Below are 22,932 nucleotides of genomic sequence, written 5' to 3'. Positions count from 1 at the left end.
TTGCCGTGCCTCCCCAGTGATACGACGTGGCTGCCTTATTAATGTGGTGTGGGCGCAGCCTTCCTGAATCTGACAGACGCAGCAAGTGGCATTGTGCTGCATTTTTGACTTTTTTTGCCCATTTATTTTCTTTCCTTGCGTTGTGGGAAAATCTGCCCCTATGTACCACCGTTTATGTTAAATAATTATTTTATTCAAGCTCTAATTTACACTTTTTATTTCAACGATATTTTTGTTTGTTGCATTATGCTTGTCACCGCAGATGCATTTTCAGTTTCCAGTAGCCGTGTCCATCTAGATCCTTATTTCTTTCTTTTGCTGTCCCCACACTTGCCTGTGTTTTTCATGTTTTCCCTTTTAGTGTGAGCTCCACCTACATTGGATGAATGCCACATCCACTCAGTATTCCAGCTCCACGTACTTATTATGGGCAGGAGTAGCGGCGGGACACCATTGGCAAACCTGCCTTTGGCAAGTGCTCAGAACCTTCTCTGTTGATCTCATGTACTCCATCACTGTATTATCCCTGGCATTGTAGTTCTTCTCATTCTTTTCTTTTGCTGTGCGCTCTTCACTGTCAACTTTCTCCTTCCTTCATTGAGGACCTACATAACAGTATTATTTCTGCATCAGAAGTCTGGCTGAGGCACCCGCAGCCCTGACACAGTATTACGGACCAGTCTTCATTTACTAGTTATTAGTCATATTAAACACCCAAGTCTGATGTGTGGAGGAAACTTTACAAATTTTTCACCACTGTGTTAAAATCTATTTTAGCCTGAAACCTGGTTTAATCCATTTAAGATTATGGCCTCTGCTATGGATAATTGTTGTTTATGTATTTCCTCCCTCTTTGGCTTTGGCCAATGATGGTTCAGCACTTAATGAGTTATTTCCTTCTATAGCTGTGCCCACTTTAAATTATAGTATTGTGCACCACGTTGATGTCTAGATCGATGCCAGATCTCTAGTACTTCTCTGCTGACTTCCCAGCTCCATGCAGTTCGTCAGTCAAGAGTTTGAAAGACAGGCCATAAGTGAAAAAAAATGTGCAAAAAAAAATTCTTGAAGTTAATAGATCCCATTCCTTATGCTGAAGCTCCTTTCGTACCTTATGACAAGCCTCCAAACTGTGCATAGTTTTGTCTGTACTTTACCTCCAGTTTTTAATTTCTGTCTTTGAGCTTATGTGTGTGCATCAGTCTCAGTTTTATTATACAGTCCTTGTGGAATATTATTCTGCAGATATGAATCACTTTTGATATTTCTGTGGCAAAATACTATGTGAGTTCACTAGCATGTAATTAGTGGAAGGTGAAATAAAATGTTAGTTAGAAATTTTGGCGTGCAGTAACTTTGTAGAAAGCATTAAAATTACTCTGTCTAAAACTGCCAACAAGAACAAGCAACGGCTGAAAATCCAGAGACTGCTGGACTCCCTGAAGCAGGAATTCACACCTGGAGTCCCCCCGAATACATATCGAACAGTGTCTCCTTATATTAACCCACTTCTGTTGTGTGGTATGTTGAGCCCTAATTTGAAGGTGCACATATGAAGGGAGCGTCTTAAACATCTTGGAGGCTTTATAAAGGGTTTTAGCGGTGAAACCAAAAGGTACTTTTGTTCATAGAACAAAATTGCTGTCTTTTTTTGTTGAGGGGTTTCTTTCACATTGAGACTGCATTAATAGCTATACACGTTTCATTGAGAGGTCTGCTCCCGCCTCTCTACACTTCCCAGTAACAAATTGTGCTCTCAGCCAAAAAGAATGTACCTGATGGTGCCCTAAGCCTCCTAAAGGAAACCTTAAAAGTGTGTTGGAGAAGAATGATCTGTTGGGTTTCCAGAAGGTTTTTCACACGTCAGCACATGACTAAGTGAATAAGAATCCCATTCCTTCCAGTGGATCCCAAGTGCTGGTCTTGTCTGCCTTCCTTAGGTTTCCTCTTCCCAAAAGGGTTTCTTTACGACGTGCATGTTGTCCTGGTTTTTCGCTCCATCACCATCTTTAATCGTTCTTAGTGTGCTTCACAGTGTTATAGATTATTCATGATCAATTGAAAATAAAGATGCAAAGACAAATCACGAAGGAAATATTTTACAAAAATGTTGCATCCAGATGTTTAGAGGTTGATTTTCCACTATCCAAATAATGTTAACAGATGTGTTACATGGTAGTTATTAATTTGCTGCATTATAGTTTGTGTTTATTAGAGCACAGTATTTGATGGGGAGAATTCTGCTTAAGAGTAAACTCGTTTGATGCTTCCAGTTACCTAACCTGTTCTTCCGAATCTTGAATTTGGATCCGAATAAATGACACCACATCAAATATTTTCAACAGATGGTTCACAATCTCTGTAATAATATTTATATTTCTGAGGCCACAGAACACTTTTTCAAAGCTCTTCTTAATTCAAGGTGAAAGATGGACGTCCTTTATGCTTACTCGGGTTCGCAAAGCTGGGTCAACAGGAAAAACCATCCTGGAATAATCGATGAAAGTTTACAGTATGCCCTCCTCAGTAACTGTAGTAAACGCTTGTCTGTGAAACTCGAATGGTTTTCTGCCTTTTGTGAGCTCATTTCTTCTGGTTTAACTCTAATATTTTGCTTGTAATGTATTTGCGGCTGCTTGTGCTTGCTGGTCCCCATAAAAGTCCCAAAAGCTGCATGTGCGCTACCATTAACCTTTACCAACACTAATGTCTGATTGATGGCTTGGTCCGCCTTTAACATCCGAGATAAAAGTGTTTTGCATTTCCCTTTGTAGAAAATGAACTTAACAAACACTGAAAAAAATAATAACGCCCACAATCCTCCTCATGCCCTGGAGAAAAAGCCTGCTTTGTCATGTCCAAACCCTGACCCAGAACAGATCCACCAGAGCCTGCTGGCTGCCATTCGCTCGGGAGAGGCGGCTGCCAGTTTGAAAAGGGTGAGTTTAACTCATCGAAATAAACGACGGAGGATTTATTAGTTATAATATTATTGCTTGATGCCGGAAGGTAATCCCTATTGGCACTGCATAAGGTAATTCAATATTGTGTAAGTGAGCCTTCTGTCTGTGTCCAAAACGGGTTTGTATCTATTCAGACAACACAATGCTTGCATTCAATGATGGTGGTTGGGAAATATTCGAAATAGAGGTGGCAAACATTGTGGTGATTTAAATTATATTCATATTTATATTCATAAAATGCATTGAAAGGTTTAAGGCACCTGCATACTTCAGAAACGAAACATACATGTTGGCTGTTACGCTGATATGTAACATACTGGTACTCTATTTTTTATTTCTGTCTGTGTCCTTTTTGAGACTAATCCGTCTTGCTTAACCCAATGCTTATCTTTCATAACGCATTATGAGACCTTAACACATCACCAGTTCATATAAGGCATTCCAGTCAATCTGGGGTCTTCAACTGCTCCACTGCCCACACAAACATCAACAGTATGCATTTAATTCAATGTAAAGAAGTGCATAATCTCATCCAACTAGAATACATATGGAGAAATAACTGGTTTACTTCAAGTCTAATTTACACGTTTTTTATCTTGGATTTCTAACTTTTTAACAGGAGTCCAGTTTGGTAGATCAATATCAAGAAATTGTCGGAATTCTTCCAGACGATCTTTTCCTGGAACATATGTTGACAATGTATTTTTATCATAAGGATTTAATCCTACTAGCTTTATACAATGCATCCATGAAGAAGACGTTGCTCCCAAATAACCATGTCACCATCCTGAAGGCAGACATAAGTGCCAGGCCTCTCTTTTATATTTGGATGTAGAAAGCACTGCTGTGTGGGGTGACTGAACTGTCACGAAGGCTGCTACTGCACGCTGCCAAAAAGGTGAACAGTAAAATTCGCAGAACTTTGTATTCATAATGGAGCATGCTTTACTTGGCTTTCATCCAAAGTGTGTGTTTGAGAAGTCAACAACTATAGGAGCTTAATCTCTGCTTCTGCTACTCAATGAAATTCTGAACGGTGAACATCATAAATGTTTAGTGACCTTTAGGTGTTTTAGCTGACTATTAGGTTATTTCCTGTGGGTAGAATGAAAATGGCAGTAGGGTGGTGTTTTTGCAAAAGATCATTGTTTTAACCAAAGACCCCTGATCCTATAAACAAATGTATTTTTCTGTTCCTATACCAATAGCAAGAATCAGGTTTCAAGGAGCAATAGCGTGCTTTAGGTGAGGACAGAATTAAAATGGGAAAGCTTGTAAGAGGACAAGTAGTAGCTCTTAGCAGTGTGTAGATGTTTACGCAGCAGGCAGCTGCTTTGCAAGTAATTCCCCAGCACATTATGGTTAGTGGAATATCAGGTGTGCTTGTGTGCATGTGTATGCATTCTCTTCTCGTCAGTTTCATTTTACAAAACATTTTGCCTACCATACTAATTTAAATTTCAGTAGGAAACTGCAGGGGAACCTTCCCCGATATATCCCCATATCAATTCATGTGTTATTGATTGTTAGTAACATTAACTTTGATGCTCCTGTAGCTGTCATTATCCGCTTATAAAAGATGGGATAAAATTCATATGGTTTGGAGGATAACTCGAAGGGTAACATCAGGACACCGTAGAGCTGGTTTAGATAGAAGAGCCCTTTTCATTTCATGAAACACGGTTTCCTGTCTTTCACCACAAAGTAATTATACAAATAGAGTACATTTTGTCATCAAATCGACACCAGGACAACACAGTTCTAATGTAAGAAACTGGGGATATGATTTTTGAAAGTGTAGAGGTTTCTAGCAACAAAATGCACAAATCACCAACAGCGAGCATATGGTCATGCTAGACCCGGCCAAAGTCATGAGTAAGGCTGACTGCGGTGGAGCATGGCTCGGATACAGGGACCAGGTTTGGCAACCCGGCTTGAGTGTAGGACCTCTTTCGGATCCTCAGCTTTGTTGCGAAGTTTGAGGCTCTTGGTGTCAACGGCAGGTAAGATCTGAGCAGGCACAGTCTGAATTCTGTGCTCAGGAAGCTCTTGTCGGTGGCTGGCTACTTCTCTATGTCAACCTTAGTTGAAAAGAAAAAATAGAGAAGCTTGAGTGTCTCACAAAGGCAGACATAGAGGGTTGTACAGATAGATTGATAACCCTGCATAGGTAGATAGCTAACCTTGCATAGATAGATAGATAGATAGATAGATAGATAGATAGATAGATAGATAGATAGATAGATAGATAGATAGATAGAGGCAGAGATAGGGAGAGATAGAGATAGGTGAACAGATTGATAGAGTTATAGACTTGCATGTATATAATGATAGACTTGCATAGGTAGAGACATAGATAGATAGCATGATAGGCAGACAAAGATAAATAGACTTGCATAAGTAGATAGGCAGACTTGCAAAGATAGATAGCCAGACTTGCAAAGATAGATAGACTTGCATAGATAGATATATAGACTTGCATAGATAGACAGACCTAAAAAGACAGATAGATTTACAAAGATAGATTGACGTTGCATAGATAGATAGATAGATAGATAGATAGATATAGGTAGAGAGAGATAGCAAGACAAACCGGTAGATATGGTGGCAGTAGACAGATTGATAGGTAGAGACGATAGACAGATAGATGATAGATAGATAGATTACTGACAGGGAGAGAGGCTCACTCAGAGGTAGATAGGCATATAGATAGGGTCCCAAGATAGATAAACGGAACAGCACAGATTCAAATAGTAACATAATAGTTAAATATCTATATAAGCTTGATATACTAGATCACGGAAAGCAAACTAGAAAGATATACAAGCAGGAAATACAGATTAAACTGATTTACAAGTACAGCTGTAGTCCTGAATTAAAATACATACAGGGATGCAGTTATAAATTCATTCTATTGTGTGCATTCTAAAAAAGAATTTCTTTATAAAGAATAGATGCAAATGGGCACAATCTGATATGCTCTGAAATAACAGCAATCGTGTAAAAAGGCAGCTCCAAAATGAATTATTGGCAGGAGGTAGATTCTGATAAAGCTGGAATGTGTCCTGTGCTGTGAAGACCTGGTAGAAAGCATCCTGCTATCACATCAGGCTCTAAACACAAAGGTAACGCTAAACTAAATAATTGCATCAGAGCAAAAACACTGGTACTGAAGGGAGCTAGGTTTTTTGGGGACTGCACTTCTTGTGAAAGAGCTAAATGCAGTCACTCAACGTTAATTTAGCCTGTGGAATTAAGTAGGCTGACCCACTGCTCATTGATCTATGCTGTAGTGGGTGTAAGCAAAATGTGAATGACACAACAACAGACCAATGGATGAAGAGAGCTTTAAGTAAGTATAATATACATATAATATTTGTGAAATCAAAGTTCTTGGCTATCGTTAGACCGAAAAAGGAAGGTTTAAGCCTTTCAAAAGGCTGAATTTAACAGGGCAAAATGGCAGTTTTAAAACCGCCATGCTAGGCTTCTGTGGCAGGCCTACAGCCTTTAGTGGTGACACAAGTGCTGCAGTCCGCTAGTGACATTTAACACATAGGCCCCGGATACAGTGGATACCATACACTAGGGAATTAAAGGTAAGTTAAATGTGCCACTTGGTATTTTTAGCCAATTCCACAAACTTGAAGATCAGAGCACATGTACTGAGGCCTGGTGGGAGGGCCCTAGTGCACAGAGTTCAAAAACCAACACCAGCATTCCAAAAAACGGCAGATTATCATGCAAAAAGGAGCTTTTGTCTTACACTGCATAGTCTCAATATGCTGGCAAGTGCTCTACTTTGTTTCACTGAGGCCTATTGAACTTGTTTCATAGTAAATATCCTATATACTCTAGTTACAAAACAGAAAGATTGGAGGCACTCAAATTATATATTTTTTTAAATCACTATTAGGAATAGCGGACTCACGTAACTAAATGTATTTAGAAATTATGTTCTAGAGCATCACATGTGTACTGCATCTTATTGGTGTACATTGCAATCACCAAAAACCATTAATGCACATGACTTATTAAAAGTTATTTCATGTGCATCACTACACAAAACACTACCTGCTCAATGCATCAACAGACCACAACCCTGCTACCTCTTCAATCACTCATTGACTTTATACTTGTCTTGAACCTTGTAGTTTACTCTGCTGCATTTTGGCTAGGGTTGGGCTGCAGAAATATTAAATAGATTTATACACACATGGACATTAGCATTTTTATAATTCCAGCAGTCTGGAAATTCGCATTCTTATTTGATTCCCATTATGTGAATCCTCTGCAGGGATGTAAGCCTTAGACCCCTTTCCCTCAGAAGGCCAATTCATAAACTAGTTGGACCTCTTTGGGCTGTAACTAAGATCCATTGTGGCCAGTATGGTCCTCTGATTCTCCCTTCTAGGAGGGAAACCCCCCATTCTTTGTTGTATCCCCAAAGACTTCCACTTAAATCATAATTTCCTGGATTACTGAGAAATGGAGCCTCTTCAAATAGGTAGCATGATAAGGATGACTCCACCCCTAAGCTATGACTGCCTTCGTGATTGTATCCTGGCTCCTTCCTACCATTTACTCTGTTCGGATAGGTTGTGAGACGGGGCTGATTGCTTCTTACTCCAGCCTCTCAGTAAAGAGGCTCCAGCCTTAGGTGTTTGTTTCCCGAGCATGGTGGCTCTTTTGGAATTCTACTTTGGGAGGTGCCGGGATTGCAGGCTCTGTATTCTTACCTAGGTAAGTTCCCTCCTAGGAGATTCGACTGCTTGAAAGCCTGCTCGCGAGCATCATCATCCACCCTCGGGAGCGACCACAGGTGTCCTGTACCAAGGATTAGTGGTACATGTCCAGTGGCGCTCGCTGCGTACTAGAGGAAGGGATCTTTCACTCATTCTACCCCACCCACAAACCCGAAGAAACTATGGTGTGGGCTCTGCTTCTCTGGAAGGATACTGAGTACTGCAATCCAGCTTTTTCTCCTGTCTTCCAAAAGGCAGCATGAAGGGTGTCACCAGCTTCCCCGCTTCAGCAGCTACAGCGGAGGTGGGGTTTTTGAAGAGCCTCTTTTGCCTGCATCTCGGCAGATAAAGGCCCATGGTGAGCGGTAAAAGACGAGAAGATGAATGAGTGAAAGTATGGATGGATGGATGAGTAAAATGGTGGAAGGGTGGGTGAGTGAAGGGGTGGATGGATAGATGCATGGGTGAATGAGTGAAAAGATGGTTGTAAGGATGGATAAGTGCCTGGAGGGATGGATGTGTGAAAGTGTGGATGGATGATGAGAGAAAGGATGAATGGATGAGTAAAATGGTGATGGTGGGTGAATGAAGGGGTGAATTGTTAGATGCATTGATGGATGAGTGGAAGGATGGATGATTGAAAAGGAGGATGGATGAATGGATGGATGGGTGTGAAAGGGTGGAAGGATGGATGATGAAAGGATGGATGCATGAGAGTGAAACAATGGGTGAGTAAAAGGGTAAATGGACGGTGGATGGATGAGTGAAAGGCTGGATGGGAGGACTGGTTGAAAGGATGGCAAGATGAGTGAAAGGATGAACGGAGAAGTGAAAGTATGCATGTAAGGACAGATGAGAGAAAGCGTGGATGAATGAGTGAAAGGGAAGCTAGAAGGATGGCTGGATGAAAGGAAGGACAGATGGATGAGTGATTGGGTGGATGAATGGATAAGTGAGTGAAAGGATGGATGAGTGACAGGATGAATGGATGAGTAAAAGGATGGATGGAATGATGAGAGGGTAGTGAGTGAAAAAATGAATCAGTGAGTGAACGGGTAGATGGATGGATGAGTGGATGGATGGGACTGAGTGAAAGGGTGGATGGCTGGATCAGTGAAAGGGACGATGGATGGGTAAAAGAATGGATCAATGTGTGAACACGAGGATAGATGGCTGGATTAAAGGGTGGACAAATGGATGAGTGAAAGGGTGAATGGATGGACATGAGTGAAAGGATGGATGCATAAGTGAGTGGAAGGATCGATGGATATGTGGGTGGATAGGTCGAAGTGTGGGTGGATGAGTGAAAGAATGGATGATTGAGTGAAAGGATGGATGGATGAGTGAAAGGGAGGATTTAGATGGAGTTAAAGGATGGATGGATGAGTAAAAGTGTGGATGGATGAACAAAAAAATAGATGGGTGACTGAAAGGCTGGATAGGTAAATTAATGGATGAAATGGGGATGGATAAGTGAAAGGGTGGATGACTGAATGAAAGCACAGATATGTTTGAAGATAGATGGATAGTTTTCTATTGGGATGGTGACAGACAATGTTGGATGAAAGACTGAATGGATGACGGAATGTAAAGGTTAAATTGGTATTATCAGCTGGTGGATGGAAGAATGAAAAGATGAATGGATAGATACTTAGCTGAAAGAGGCAGGTAATCTCTTCTGGGGAGGGTTGCGATGCCTTCCTCCACTTGGTTGGTGCCGTAACATCTTTGGTTCAAAGTGAGGGGGTATTTTAATTTTCTGTCTACTCCCTTGACCGGCATAATATCACTTTGTGTATGTATCTGAGGCCAGAAAAAAAACTACAGAGATTTTTGGATTATATTTTCATCCGGATTCAGCACAACTGCTCATTCCTAGACCACGCCGTTACCAACAAGATAGGCGAACTCGCAGAAAGACATCCAACCTGCAAACAGGCGGAACAGGTTTTCAAAACCAGAAACTGCACTGGCCGTATGGACACGGAGCTTCCTAGTCCAGCATTTTGCAGTGCGGGGAAAAGATTAAATAAATGCAGTATGTGAAAAACATTAATCTTAATAATGAAGTTGTACATTAATGCCGGAAGACTTTTAATAAATATGAGAAGTGGCCAGAAATGATGGTTCGCCGTTTAATCATTAAACAACATAGGTGCCTGGAACACAATTAATGAATTAAAATGTAAATTGGAGGATCTGGAAGAGCTAGGACGGAAGCATCCACTTACCCAACTTGTTATTTTTTTCATCTGATTGCAGAGAAATGTAATTATGTTGTAAAGAGAAAAGTGTTGCATAATTTCATCCTTTGTTGAAGCTCATTACCTCCCTGTACTCCCGTGTTGCCTCCACCTTTCCACCTACTAATTGCCATCTTAATTTAGGACTAAAAAATGTTTTCCTGGTGGTGCTTCGAGCTTCAGCGCTGATATTTATAAGAGCTGTAGATAAAGGATGTTCATTTTATCAATTTTAATGGCGCTCATTTAACTGTTCTTAGACGGATGGAAGCGCGAGTGGACCCAGCTGAGCTAGAGGTGAGACCTGCAGCGCACAGAAGTTGTCAGCTGTGAGTTTTAATTCACTGAGTCATATCTGTTAATATCCAGAGGCAGATTCTACTTAATGCGTAGATGGTGGACAGAGTTAAAGATTTAACAAGCATTTGCAAGGCGGTGGGTCTCCATTTGCTCGAGTTAGAGCTATTAACGTTGTAAATTCCTAACTGGACTTTTCTTGCCACATAAATTGAAAATGAAAAGTAAAACAGTTAACATAAGCAAGCTGATTCAAAACACCATGGCCACCATGAGCATGGACGTGAACGAGAGACACAAAAGGAAAAAGAAGTTTTCTTGCAGTCAGACACATCGGCAAACGTGCAGTTGTCCATGTAACAGGGTTGATGGCCAAGGCAGTAACAAAACTGCCCCAAGGAGGAACAAATGTAAAGCATTTACCAGTGATAACAAAGGATTTTTGAAAGACAAGCTCATAAGTGATGGGCATGGTTAAAAGCCCACAGATAGATTGCAACTGGACAGAGCTCTTGCACGCTCAACTTAAAAAGGGAGCCGAAAGAAGTAAGGAAAGACGAATGGAGCAGATAGAGGCTTAAAGAAGAAGGAAGTGAGGCTGGTAACAATGGACAATTTTTATTCCATTGTGCTTATTTTTTGTTTCATTGTCATATCTTATGAGTTAAGCTCTGAGCTGAGATAAATACATTGTTACTTTCACTGTGAGTAATTGAGTCAAGGTGTAATGGGAATTGTGTTGCAATAAAAAATATTCAGCCACCTTCTTTTTGTCTTCATCATTGTTTCTTACTCGGCTTACATAGGAAGTGCTGAGCGTCAGCTAAGGATATAAGAAGACATCAGCCACTCAGTGGATGGAAAGATTATTTTTTAGGGTCGGGCACGCGCAAGCGCTCTGACACCTGTTGTTATCTCTCTGTGGGCTTTTAACCATGCCCATCAGCTTGGTTAGTTTGTAGATTTGCCTTTTAAAATTTGCTTGATTTAATTAGTGAAAGGCATGCATACGTCATGCCTTTTCTAGTGTTTAGCCCTCCTCTACAGCACTGGTAAACTACTGAAAACATACGAGGCTCTGTGTTTTCCGAATGGCTTCTGCACTGTTTCTTTTTATTTCCTACGCAGCAGGATCTTGCTGGGCAGAAGTTGAGCGCTTTGCATGACATCGACCCTGTTACAGGGATAATTCTACTTTTGCTGGTTACACAGATAATTCTACTTTTGCCGGTTACATGGGTAATTGCCGATACGTTTAACTGCGAGCAAACTTCTGTTTCCTTTTCTGTGTCTCCTTCACGCTCCTGGTGACCGTCGGCTCCCATATGTAAAACTGTTTTACTTTTCATTATCAGTTTATGTGGCAGGAAAGGTCTGGTTAGGAGTTTACAAAGCTAATAGCTCTAACGCGAGCAAATGCGAGACCCATTGCATTGCAAATGCTTGTATTTTGCTGCATTCTGAATGGCAGTGTGCTGCGAAACCCCTAACTGAATAGATCATGCTATGGGAGGAGTCTGTAGAAAATCAGGAGATGTCTTTTGCACAATCCAGAGTGAAGGAGACTTTACACAAGCCGGAAGCAAAGACGCTAATACACTGTAGTTTTCTTTCAACTAAGGTAAATGCTAGAGGTTCAGGTTAGGTGAAAAAGAATTACATTTGAGGTACAGCTGCTGTGTCTAGCTAGAATTGACGAAAGTAATAATACTAGGTCCTGAACTCATAGGACGTTAAATCATTTCTAGGCCAAGGATTGGTGGGGGGTGAATGGCATTACACTGACGCCAAACAGCGAGAAGTGATCTTTTAGAACTAGCAACCGATGTCCTGAAAGAAAAATACACTTTTGAGCTCAAATCCTGATCTCTTGGTTTGGGTGACACAAACACTGTAAGAGGAAACAGGGTAATAAAAATATTGCTCCAACTGTCTGTTTTTCTTACTTGTAATTCTAGTTATAACTGTGCTTTTCTTGAGCTCGCTACTCATGGTATACAAAAGATCTCATGAACGTCTTAGCAAATAGCATATCACCCTGTACACTGAGTGCATAACTCCCCAACTTTAATATGACAATAGGTGAGTTTTTTCTCAGCAATAACAGGACACATGGCTGGCTTTCCACACAGTCAGTTTGCCTACTGACCTGCTGGATTGATTGAGAGTTTGAATCTGAAGAACACATAGGACTTTAGATTAAAGAAGGTGTCTATTCTGTGTTGTGAAAGATTCAATGTAATAAATATTTTTGGTAATACATTTGTTTCACCATTCTGTCAACGTATAAAAGGAGAGAGGCTGCTGAAGCATGGTCAAGAGTGATGCTTTAGTTGTCACACCTTAAATATATATTCTGTGGAGTATTTAATCTTATGAAGCCCAATGGTATGGATGCTTTTACTGATTCTGTGCGTGTTCGTTAGTTCTCAGGATGAAGTAGCCATAGTAGGAATCAATTTTCTGATGCAGACGTACGCGACATTCACTGCAGATCTCCTCACGTGCTTGAAAGACTGACTAACGCTCTGCAGAATTTTCCAAACAACATCAATTGGCAAGAGACCAAGTGACTTTATACTTCTGTTTCCTATCGCAAAAGCTCCACACATGTAAGCAATAAAGGGGCAAAACGTAAATTGACTGTGAACTAAGTCGAAAAGATTCTAATGTGGCAAGTTGTTATTATGCAAGAACTAAGACATTTTAAAAAAAGCTACTGCTTGTACCTGGGATGCAATAACAGCTTTCATATTTATTTTGCTTTACACTGACCATGTGTGAAAAATCTATATTGCTGTTACGGGATGGGAACTGCACCTGAACATCCAAATGTAGACGTATTACACAATATAGATTATTCCATGATTAACACATTTATGATAGCAGGTGAGAGCTAATTTTCTTTTACCTTAAAACAAGTACCTTCCACAACTGAACCCACATGACTCATCTGGATCGTCTCCAGAATACTATATTGTGCAAATAGAGGACTTTCACTAGGAGGTGAGATGTCAAATGTATTTTACTGCATAGGTAATTAAAACGTTTGCAAAACAAAATGCAATATTTTAAAAAGAAATACAACATGGAAGATAGTACGTCCAGACTTGAAGGCCTGTGCATTAGCAGCTACTCCTTTATAGGTAAGTCTGCTATAGCCAAACATTTGATAGTCTGGGTGTTGAGTCTCATATTGTCCCCGTTATTGTGTCTAAAAACTGTTTGTCTACAGCTGCACACTCCCAAAAGGGTGAAATGGGGGTGTGGCAGGGGTCTACCTTCTGGGAGATGTGCTAGACAAATACAGATACCATGCTGGATGGGCTCCTGTTCCTGATGGCACCATCTGCATGTTTTGGCTGTAATCTTTGCCAGCCATTTAAAACAATGGTCCAGAGTTGGCAGGCTGCCCACACAATAGATCATATACTGAACTTTTGTGAATTTCGAGTAGCAACTGCCCATGTAGGGTTGCCTGCCGAACTGGCAATATCTGTGTATCATGGTCCAAGTATGGGATCTGTTGGCGAACATGTTGTCTTTCAGGAAAGATAACTGGCCTATGCAGTATCATTTGGTTTTTTAGAACTGCAAAAGAAAAAGGCATGTCCCATATCTGTTGAACTTGGAGAGACTTCAAGCTGTTCACAAAATAGTCTTTGAAAGTCGATTTCCTGCGTGTGTTTGATTATTGTTGCCAGACCAGGCAATCTAACAACGTTGAGCTGGCTTTTTTAATTTGAAACAAAATTTCACAAACATTCTTTGTCTGACAAGTCGTTGGTTTACAAGGCAAAACTCAAGTCTGATCTGGGCAGGGGAAGCATTGTGAGGCAAGCAAAAAAGCTGTCTGTAAATTCTGAGATTGAGTGTCTCTAACGTTTTCCACAAGATCTTCAGGTGACTCCTAGCAAACACCAGAAGGACTATCGCGTAGGCCCTCATCAACAGCAACGTAGGAATCACAGAATGCCTTCTGAAGAGACTCCCGACAATACAGAACTCAGTGGCAAGACTCATACTCAGCCTTCCCAGAATGACCCCCAATACACCCCATGTCAAGAAACCACACTGGCTTCGGATTCAGAAGAGATGCCAGTTCAAGATGAGAACCCACGCTTAAAAGGCTTTGCACAATGAAGGACCAGCATGCATCAACAAATGCCTGACCTTCCACCAACTGACCAGACACCTCCGATCAGCTTTCCTCTCCCTCGCAGTCACCCAAAAGGATTTGTCGAGGCTTGGAACAACCACCCCCTGCACCTCAGGAACACACTGTCACCCCATCAATTCAGAAAAGAACTATATTCCTGGATTTCCGAATGATCAGACCTCCATGCAGCAGCATACAGTGCCAATGCCTCGAGACCCTCACAGGTGATTTGCCACACTCTATAAATGTTTGATTAAACGATTAACCCATAAGAGAGGGGTGGTAAATATTTAGCATACAGTATTCTCAGCAACAGAAGCATTGACTGCCCTCACAGACCCTTCTTTAATGTGAAAAGTGCTAACTGCAGTTAGGCTGCCTTGTTTTTCATTGTGGCTTTTTCGGCAGAAAATTAACATTTGAGTCTCCTAGGTTCTTGTACTGATGATCCTCAAAAAGCTTTGCATTGTTTAAATGCCAGCAGTCAATCTTTCTCGTGTTCTTGGTGAACGTTACCATCTCTGCCTTCTTTAAATTAGCTTCCAGGACATTTTTGCTGTATATTCATCAGGCAGTCTTTGCAAGTCAGTTTTGGTCTGACTTAACAATAATATGTTGTATGCATTGAGGATGCTGGCAAATGGCTTCCTACCTAGTTTCGGAGCCTAGGTGTTAGCTAATTCCAGTTTAGTTGCAAGGTCTTGAAATAAAGATATAAAAAAAAAGTCAGAGTGAGCATACAGCCCTGTTTCAGGCCTGTGTTCGTAGTTGCTATCCGGGATATACTTTTTCCGTCCCCTAGTTTGATCCTGATTTGTGTATAAGTATAGAGCAGTTAGATTGCTTTCAGAAGTGTTGCAGATATCCCCTAGTTGACTAACTTTGGTCAACGCAGCGACCTAGCATCTCAGTCAATGGCTGCCTTTTGGTGCACAAAACTGCATGCAATGTTGATCTTGTATTGTGGGCCTGGTTTGCCTTCATAGTAAAGGCAGCTTGATTTGTTAAGGTGTCTATATTGGGATGGAAGCCAGTCTGTTTAAACAGGATGATTTTCTGCTCATCTGCCCGAGAACACAGGTCTTGCAGTTAAAGATCTGCAACCACCTTTGAAGATTGGATGTAGAATCACCCCTCTCCACGAATCGGGTTTAGTGCCTCAGGGTGAGAGTTGCCACCCAGAATGCTGGATTCATCTTAGAATGTGGTATTTGCAACCCATTTGGGGCCCTGAAGCTCCTTATGTTTTCCTTTCTCTGACTATTATTTCAAGATGCAGAGCAAAGAACATGCATATTTCGCCACCGGCTCGACCCACCTGAGGCACAGCTGGTTTGATTGAATTGGGTTTGCTGTTCGCAAGTGCTCTGTCACACTAGATCACAAATCAACGCCTGCTCACATATGTTGTCCTTGTGGGTGATGAGAGGGCCTTTTACTTTTACTATCTTCCAGAAATGTTTGGATTTCTTTGCCCTAATACTGTGTATCAAGTTTGCCCTATGCTCATTATAGGCATCCCGTTTTGCAATCCAAGTCCGATTTTTGTAGTCGTGCCTATAAACCTGAATTTTTCTGCAAGTGACCAATTCCCCGGATTTTTCCCCAGGTCTCTTGGAAGCTTCCTTTCTGTTTTTGGAATGCGAAACTGGGGCAGATCCAATCTCTTTTGACACCTAGAATTTTTTAATCAGCACCCTTTATAACACGAGGTGTTGGGTTAGAGGTTGAGGAGATTTTCAGTTGAGGAGATTTTCAGCAAAGCGTTCCCATGCTATCACGAGATTAACAGTGGAGCTTTGGCAAACTCTGTTTTACCCGCATGCGTCGGATATGTTTGTTGCACACTTGCCGGCATCTAGGAAATTGTGCAAAACTAAGCCAGGCCATCTAGTGCTGGAAACCGTGATGGAAAACTTGTTCATTCGAATTTTATAGCACTTAATTGACTTTGTTTTTAGCGCAAACATAATTGACTGTCTGCATTTTAGTTTATTCGTCCAGAACTGTTTCTACCTGTGAGGCAATGTAAGGATGATTTCAAGCGATTGCTTACCAGCCCTCAGCACTTTAGTGTTTAAGAACCTAAACTTGTTTTACCACCCATCAATATCTTATTAATCATCTTTTTTGGGATGACCTTCACTGACACTATGCACTTTTGCTATTACACAGTTTACTCGCCACGCAGGATAATACTGCATTATACCCCTGCCTCCTCTTAAGGGTTGCTTTTATCTCAATTTTGCAGTTAGGATGTTGCGCAAATTTTAATTGATGAAATACTTGTTAATGGTCATTGTAAATTGTTCTGTATTTTAATTTGCCTTGCAGAATATTTTGTGTTTTTTATTAATTTTAACTCTCTGTGATCTGGATCCACTGGTGGCAGTGCAAAAACATTGGATAAGCCTAAATTAAAGCTTTGGCGAACATAAATTAGGAGTTTGTTGCACTCCATTTAATGAGAGCTTGATGACCAGGTGAGGGAACAGTCATATGGAAAAGAACCGTTAAAAGCATCTTTCAATAGTAAACGCACATGTTGACACAAAGGCATCATTATAGGTCTAAATAGACGTTCTGGCAAGAAGCTATCCAGATATGTGGATAGTGCCTTTGGCTGTGGAAAGGGCCACATAACTTTGTGCCGTATGGTGTTTTTCACCCTAGCATTACCAAATCAGTTTCAGTTGGCTTCAGTTTGGGTCAATTTTGGATTATCCAGAAATCATGTCCACAGATACACAGTTTAAGAATAGTGTGTTACAAAGAAGAATGTGACTCAAGGTCATCATCAACATTGAAAGTTAGAAGAGAGAGTTATTTAACTGTATTTTTGTATACATGAGTGAAAAATAAGAAAATAAATGAACTGAACCAATTATTGGAGAAACCAAATAACGCATTGTGTTGAGACACCTTAGAACGCAGAAAGTGAATGGTGTAAGAGAAACACCTTGAGTAGCTGATTATTTGATAGCTTGATTGTTGTTGACAGAAGAGCTGATAGTTATTGACAGTATCATGCACTAGACAGATCGATGGGTATACATACACAGCCATGGCTCGGTCTGTATGTTCTAGAGACTTTAAGTGACAGTTACATGCTTTAACCATCTGTATTGGTCCACTGATAGTTTTCAAAGTAAGATTATAATATGTACAGGTTGTACAAGTTCATTCTTTATTCTAGTTATTTGGAGGTGCAATTTTATGAATAGCATATATCTCTGTGTTTCCTCTAATGCTATGGTGTTTCTGTGCAGCTGGTGCATAGTCAAAAGTCTGTGTTTAGTGCAAGTTGACTTTTCTCTTAGGCCATTGTAATGTTTAGTTCGTGAGTGAGGCTGCCTTTAATTCTTAGGGAGAACTTTGGAAAGGTTTTTTAGTTGAGAATGCAATGGTGTTAATTGGGGCCAGCAAAATTATTTTTAAAACTTATTGAACTATCTACTGTGTTTTCCATATGATCATTAGCGAATAAAAGGAAAGGTTATCTGCAGAGGCTCATTTTCCCTTGGACTATTAAACATTTTAGGGATTTCCATGAATTTAAAGGAATTACAAAGTCTTGTGGTACAAGGAGAAACAGAAATTCAGAGCTGTGCTCAATCAGTGATAGATGTATGGACATGTCAGTGTAAATGTAATAGGATTGGGTCCAGAGTATGGTCATCCACGAGCAGCCTTGTCCAGCTATGTAATCCCTAGATATTTTGGATAAAAATAGAATTTCTTGGTTGTGGATACTGCACCAATTATTTTATTCACCTATTTAAAAGGTTCAAGTATTTTTAAGGAGATTACAATTTGGAATGTGTCTGCAAATGATGCATGAGATGTGGAAGGATCCAAGAGAAATGTAATTTATGGTCCAACAATGGGAGATAGTAGAATACGTGTTTCAAAGAAAGTGAAAGAAGAAATTTAACTCTTCATAATATTGCTCAATGTTATAGCAGATCGTTTCCACAACCACTAACACATTTATTAAACAAGAGTATCTCTACCCTCATCCAGTTTCCATGATGCAAAATAGGTCCAGATGCTTATCTGAAGTAGGTTTGCATATCAAAGTAGCATGTTTCCTTGCAGAATGCCTTTCAGTGCATACAGCTCTGGGACAACTCATGGATTTTCAGCAAGTGGTAAAAGGGTTTGATGGTATAAAGAAAAAAGCTATGCTGGCACTTATTCACTATGGATGGGTCGTGGAGTTTGGTTGCCATAGAATCAGAACCTCATTTTCTTCATGAAGAATGGATTTATGCTTGAAGAGACTCTAGTTAAAACATGGGCATTTGTGTCACCTTGCTCCTCCTTTCTTGTTGCTCACACTTATATGACCAGGGAGATGATTGGAGTATCCTCTCAGTAAATCGAGGGAGTATATGAAACTGGTACTGTAGAATGAAACTGATACTGTAGAATGAAACTGGTATGTGAGCTCTTCCATTTAAAACTACATAGCCGTCCTCCACAACCCACACTGAGTTGGAAGCTACTAGCAATTGGAATTTACCACAGCTGATCTAGACTTTTTTTTATTGAGACATTTCTATTGGTATATTTGTACTTAAACAATGTGATCACATTACTCGATGTTTCTTTATTGGCCCCTTGTTTATCTGTTTCCTTTCTTATTTGCACCTGGCTTTACATGTATCAGCCTAGACTTGATTCATTGACACAACCTTTTTCTATGGCATGTATTCAGAAATCTAAATCTGCAGAGTTTCTTTAGATGTAGGATTTAACTTGGTGTAAGAAGAGCAAAGTAATTCTGAACAACGATGTGAACTAAAGCAACACATATAAAATGTGCAATTTGATAATATTTAGTATGTTAACTCTCCTTGCTCTCCTTGAGCTATATCTGTATGCTGCTGATCTACTTAAATTTGTTCTGCTATCACACTAATAATTGGTTAAATTATTAAGTTAAATGAAGTGGTAATAAAGAAGAGAAACTGTACCCCAGTAATAATATGTAACCATTATTTAGGTGTAATTGTATTTTTCCTTAGGTCACTGTGAAGCCAAACACTATATCAATTAATGGAAGATCAGGATGGAGCCATCCCGTTCATACAGACGTGCCTTACAAGCAGTAGCAGATGAATGGGATACTTCAGACATTACCACCTCCAGTACAAAGGACAAAACAAAATTAACATTTTAAAAAGATTGATTTATATTGTTATATACATACTTTATTTGTAAAATAATATAATTTCCCTGCTGGCTGTATTTCTTTTGGGTATATTAAAGTATAAATAATTTATAGTTATATTTTTTTCTTGATTTCACAAAAGCTGGGAATATGCTTCAATGCAATGAGACAAATATCTGTATTTTGGGGATGAAAGTGAATATAATATTTTAGACTTCATGGTAAGAAACCATGGATAACTGTATATGTAGAAATATGCTGCAAAATTATGTAGACGTTTTTCAGTTGAAAAGATATTTCAATTTATAATTAAATTTGTTTTTCTTGTTATGTTAGCAGTAGTTAAAACTGTCACTAGTTGCCTTAATGTTACAATGTTAAGTTAAAAGAATTAGCACAAGGTGAAAATTAATTATATTTATTGTGAATGCTCAGGCAGTTTTCTATGTTAGATAATATTTGTTAGTTGTATACCAGAATGAGCATGGAAAACATCCCCCCACAACAGAGGTGCTTGTCCATGATTTGGACTTCTTCAGCGTTCCTCAACTCTTTGTTCCTGTTAATTTTGTCATTTGTAATACTAAAAGGTTACATACCTTGTCTGCTCGTCTTTATGGCAGTTAGTTCCACAAGGTACATTCCTGCCACAATGCAATCACAGGCCCCAGTGCCTCAACTCTCATTCCTGCTCCAAAGCTTTAAAGCACATTCCAACACCTATGTTTGAAAACACATTCCACATGAGTGCTCAAAACACAAATTCCTGCCCCACTGCTCACATACACATTCTTGCCCCACTGCTTCAGTGCACATTTCCACCCACTGTTCCAACACACACCTTTATGCCCCAACAAAAGAATTGGAAACCTCTGTTAGCATCAAAGTGTTGTAACTATAATTATGGCATGACAATTGCAGGACAGTTTATATGCTTTTTCCTTGTTCTCAGTCATCTTTCTGTCTTTACATGCTTCTCATTGCCTCATGTTTATTCATCCCTTTGTACCCACTGACCTTAGCACTTACTGGTGAAAAAGACTGCCACTTCCTCCATGAAACAATAGTTGGGATCTGTCCCTAGAGCAACACAAAGGTTCACATGCTGTTTCTGCATTCATCTTAATTCAGAATTGCTCTCAGCTCTTCATTCCTCTGTCCCCATTGTTATCAATGTAACAAACTTTATTTTTTTGCGAAGACAGTTCAGTATCCTCCGAAGCCATTAGTTAAGCTTAAAACTTGATTTGATCACTGTAATTTAATTATTTTTGCTGTTGTTAATTTCTTTTGTAGCAATTAACAAGACCAACATAATTGACATCTATCAAGGATGTCAATTAATTATTTTGTATTGTGTAGCCATTTGAATCTTTAAGATTTGATCATTGGTACTTTTAATGTCCTTTAATTCTTTTGTCATTGGATTATGTGTTAACAAAAGAAGTTTTGATAAAGACTGCCAGTAACTGTAGTTTATTGGAAAATATTAATGATTCAGAGGAAAGTTTTAAAGTCACTAATGTCAGTCAGATTCTTTTCAGTGTATATATGAGAGCTGCACAGAATGCAAAACACTAAGTTATGATTTAAAATGTAAGGGAAATTACATGTTTCAAAGTCAAACTAAGCAAAGATTGATAAACATATATAACATTTAAGTCTTTAACAGTTTAACCTCCCTTAGAGGTGGTCATGTGCCTTAGTTATCAAACATATCCAGTATTGATCAGTTGGTTACAGCCAAATGATGGAGGCTCCACAGTTAATAAAGGGGCGTACCTGGCACTGCACAGAAAGATTCAATTGATAATCTAGATATTGTTTGTCAACTGCAACTGCTAATGAAGCAGTTGTGTACTCTTTAGGTATAACAATTTTGATAATCATAATCATTCTTTGTTCAATGTTTGTTTTATTAGAGAACTATTTTTGGCACTTTACTATTCAAAATGTATTTTTTTAAGATTATAACAAAATGCCTATTTTGCCATTTTGAACAGATTGATAGATTCAACTCTGTTTTACCCTGTTGTATTCAGGTAAACATAGAATTGTCTTTAAAATTCAGCTATGTTAAAAAAGAGTAACTTTCCTGCTAGCTTCCCAAATGTGTGCACAGAGGAGTTAAGGAAGCAATCAATGTCTGGATGAATAATAATCAACATTTCATAACAGTAGGAAGTGTGCCAGATGATCTTTTTCATATCTACTGTATAATTGTGTTGCTGAAATAAAATGTTGAAAATACACTGGTATTAAAACAAATTCTGTAATATATTTCAGTAGACATTTTTTGTTGAACATTAGTCCACTGATATAGGTCACTTTTACATGTTACATTCCCTGTTACATTTCTTTATGCCACCTCTGTTATTAATTTCTTTTGTCCCTGGGCCTCTTTGGATCCCTGCGACTTCACTGAACTTTTGAATTCCACCTCATGTGATTCATCTTCTCTGAAAGTCTATACAGTCTGAATTTGTACACATTACAATGATGATAAATTACATTATATTGCAGCAAAAAGAAGCAGATACATTCAGCTCATTCAAAATGCTACACTCATGTAATTACTCCTTCTGTCAACTCTCCTCAGTGGGTGTTTTCAAACTTTAGAGAAATATTTCCTGATTGCAGAACCCTTATATTGCAACTCTCAGCCAATTGTTCTTTCTTTACCTTAATTCTCTTTTGACAAAATTAAAAACAAAATATTTACAATTTTAAGGACACTGGTCTTGTTTACTTAGATAACTATGAAACATTTTTCTCCAACTTGCTCTTCATTACTGCTATATTATCTGACATTTCCTTGCCTTTTTTTTAGGATCAGACAGAATCTTTATAACTTAATACAGAATCGCCCTTGGATCTTTGTCCTCTTAAAGTTGGCTGGGCTACCGCCTATATAATACGCATAACAGTGATGCTCCCAAACTTTGCACAGGTTGGGACAGGGTTAACCTCAAAGTCTTAGGTAGTGTATCCCTAGAGATAAGATTCAAACAGCATTTCCAAGTACAGTTTCCAAAATTAAGTTTGATATCAGAAATTTTGAGAAAACCATTACAGTTTTGAAGTACAATATAGAAAATAGGAAAGATGCAGCAGTAATATTGTTAAAACACATGAGTCATTTGATATGAAGGCTCCCAGTATTTGGACTAATGCAATAGTAAAATCAGGAAAAATAGACCTTGTCTCGATTGTACAGCAACTCAGTAGAAAATCGGGCTGCATCTCTGCTAGAGTCTGCAAAGATCCAGCTCATCCCCAAATTCAAGGCTTTATGTAGTCATTTTCAGCATGGAAAATATGGAAACCTGAAAGTCAGCACCATATGATA

At 39.3% G+C, this 22,932-nt stretch overlaps 1 protein-coding gene across 5 annotated transcripts in view; it reads left to right on the top strand.

Annotated features, from left to right (window-relative positions):
* The window catches only part of COBLL1 (cordon-bleu WH2 repeat protein like 1), a 483,290-nt gene extending 460,977 nt beyond the window's left edge, over nt 1–22,313 (top strand). For 4 of the 5 annotated variants that reach the window (XM_069225248.1, XM_069225246.1, XM_069225247.1 and 1 more), the window contains 2 exons: nt 2,775–2,939; nt 19,438–22,313. In XM_069225248.1, the coding sequence (XP_069081349.1) occupies nt 2,775–2,939; nt 19,438–19,524 (252 nt within the window). In that variant the 3' untranslated portion in view covers nt 19,525–22,313. The remainder of the gene's footprint in view (nt 1–2,774; nt 2,940–19,437) is intronic. The other variant, XM_069225250.1, reaches the window with a different exon arrangement.
* The last annotated feature ends 619 nt before the right edge of the window (nt 22,314–22,932 follow it).

This window comes from Pleurodeles waltl, chromosome 3_1 (genome assembly GCF_031143425.1).
Source record: "Pleurodeles waltl isolate 20211129_DDA chromosome 3_1, aPleWal1.hap1.20221129, whole genome shotgun sequence".
Taxonomy (NCBI): domain Eukaryota; kingdom Metazoa; phylum Chordata; class Amphibia; order Caudata; family Salamandridae; genus Pleurodeles; species Pleurodeles waltl.
The sequence above is the reverse complement of the archived record's forward strand: the minus strand, read 5'-3'. Positions and strand labels throughout refer to the sequence as shown.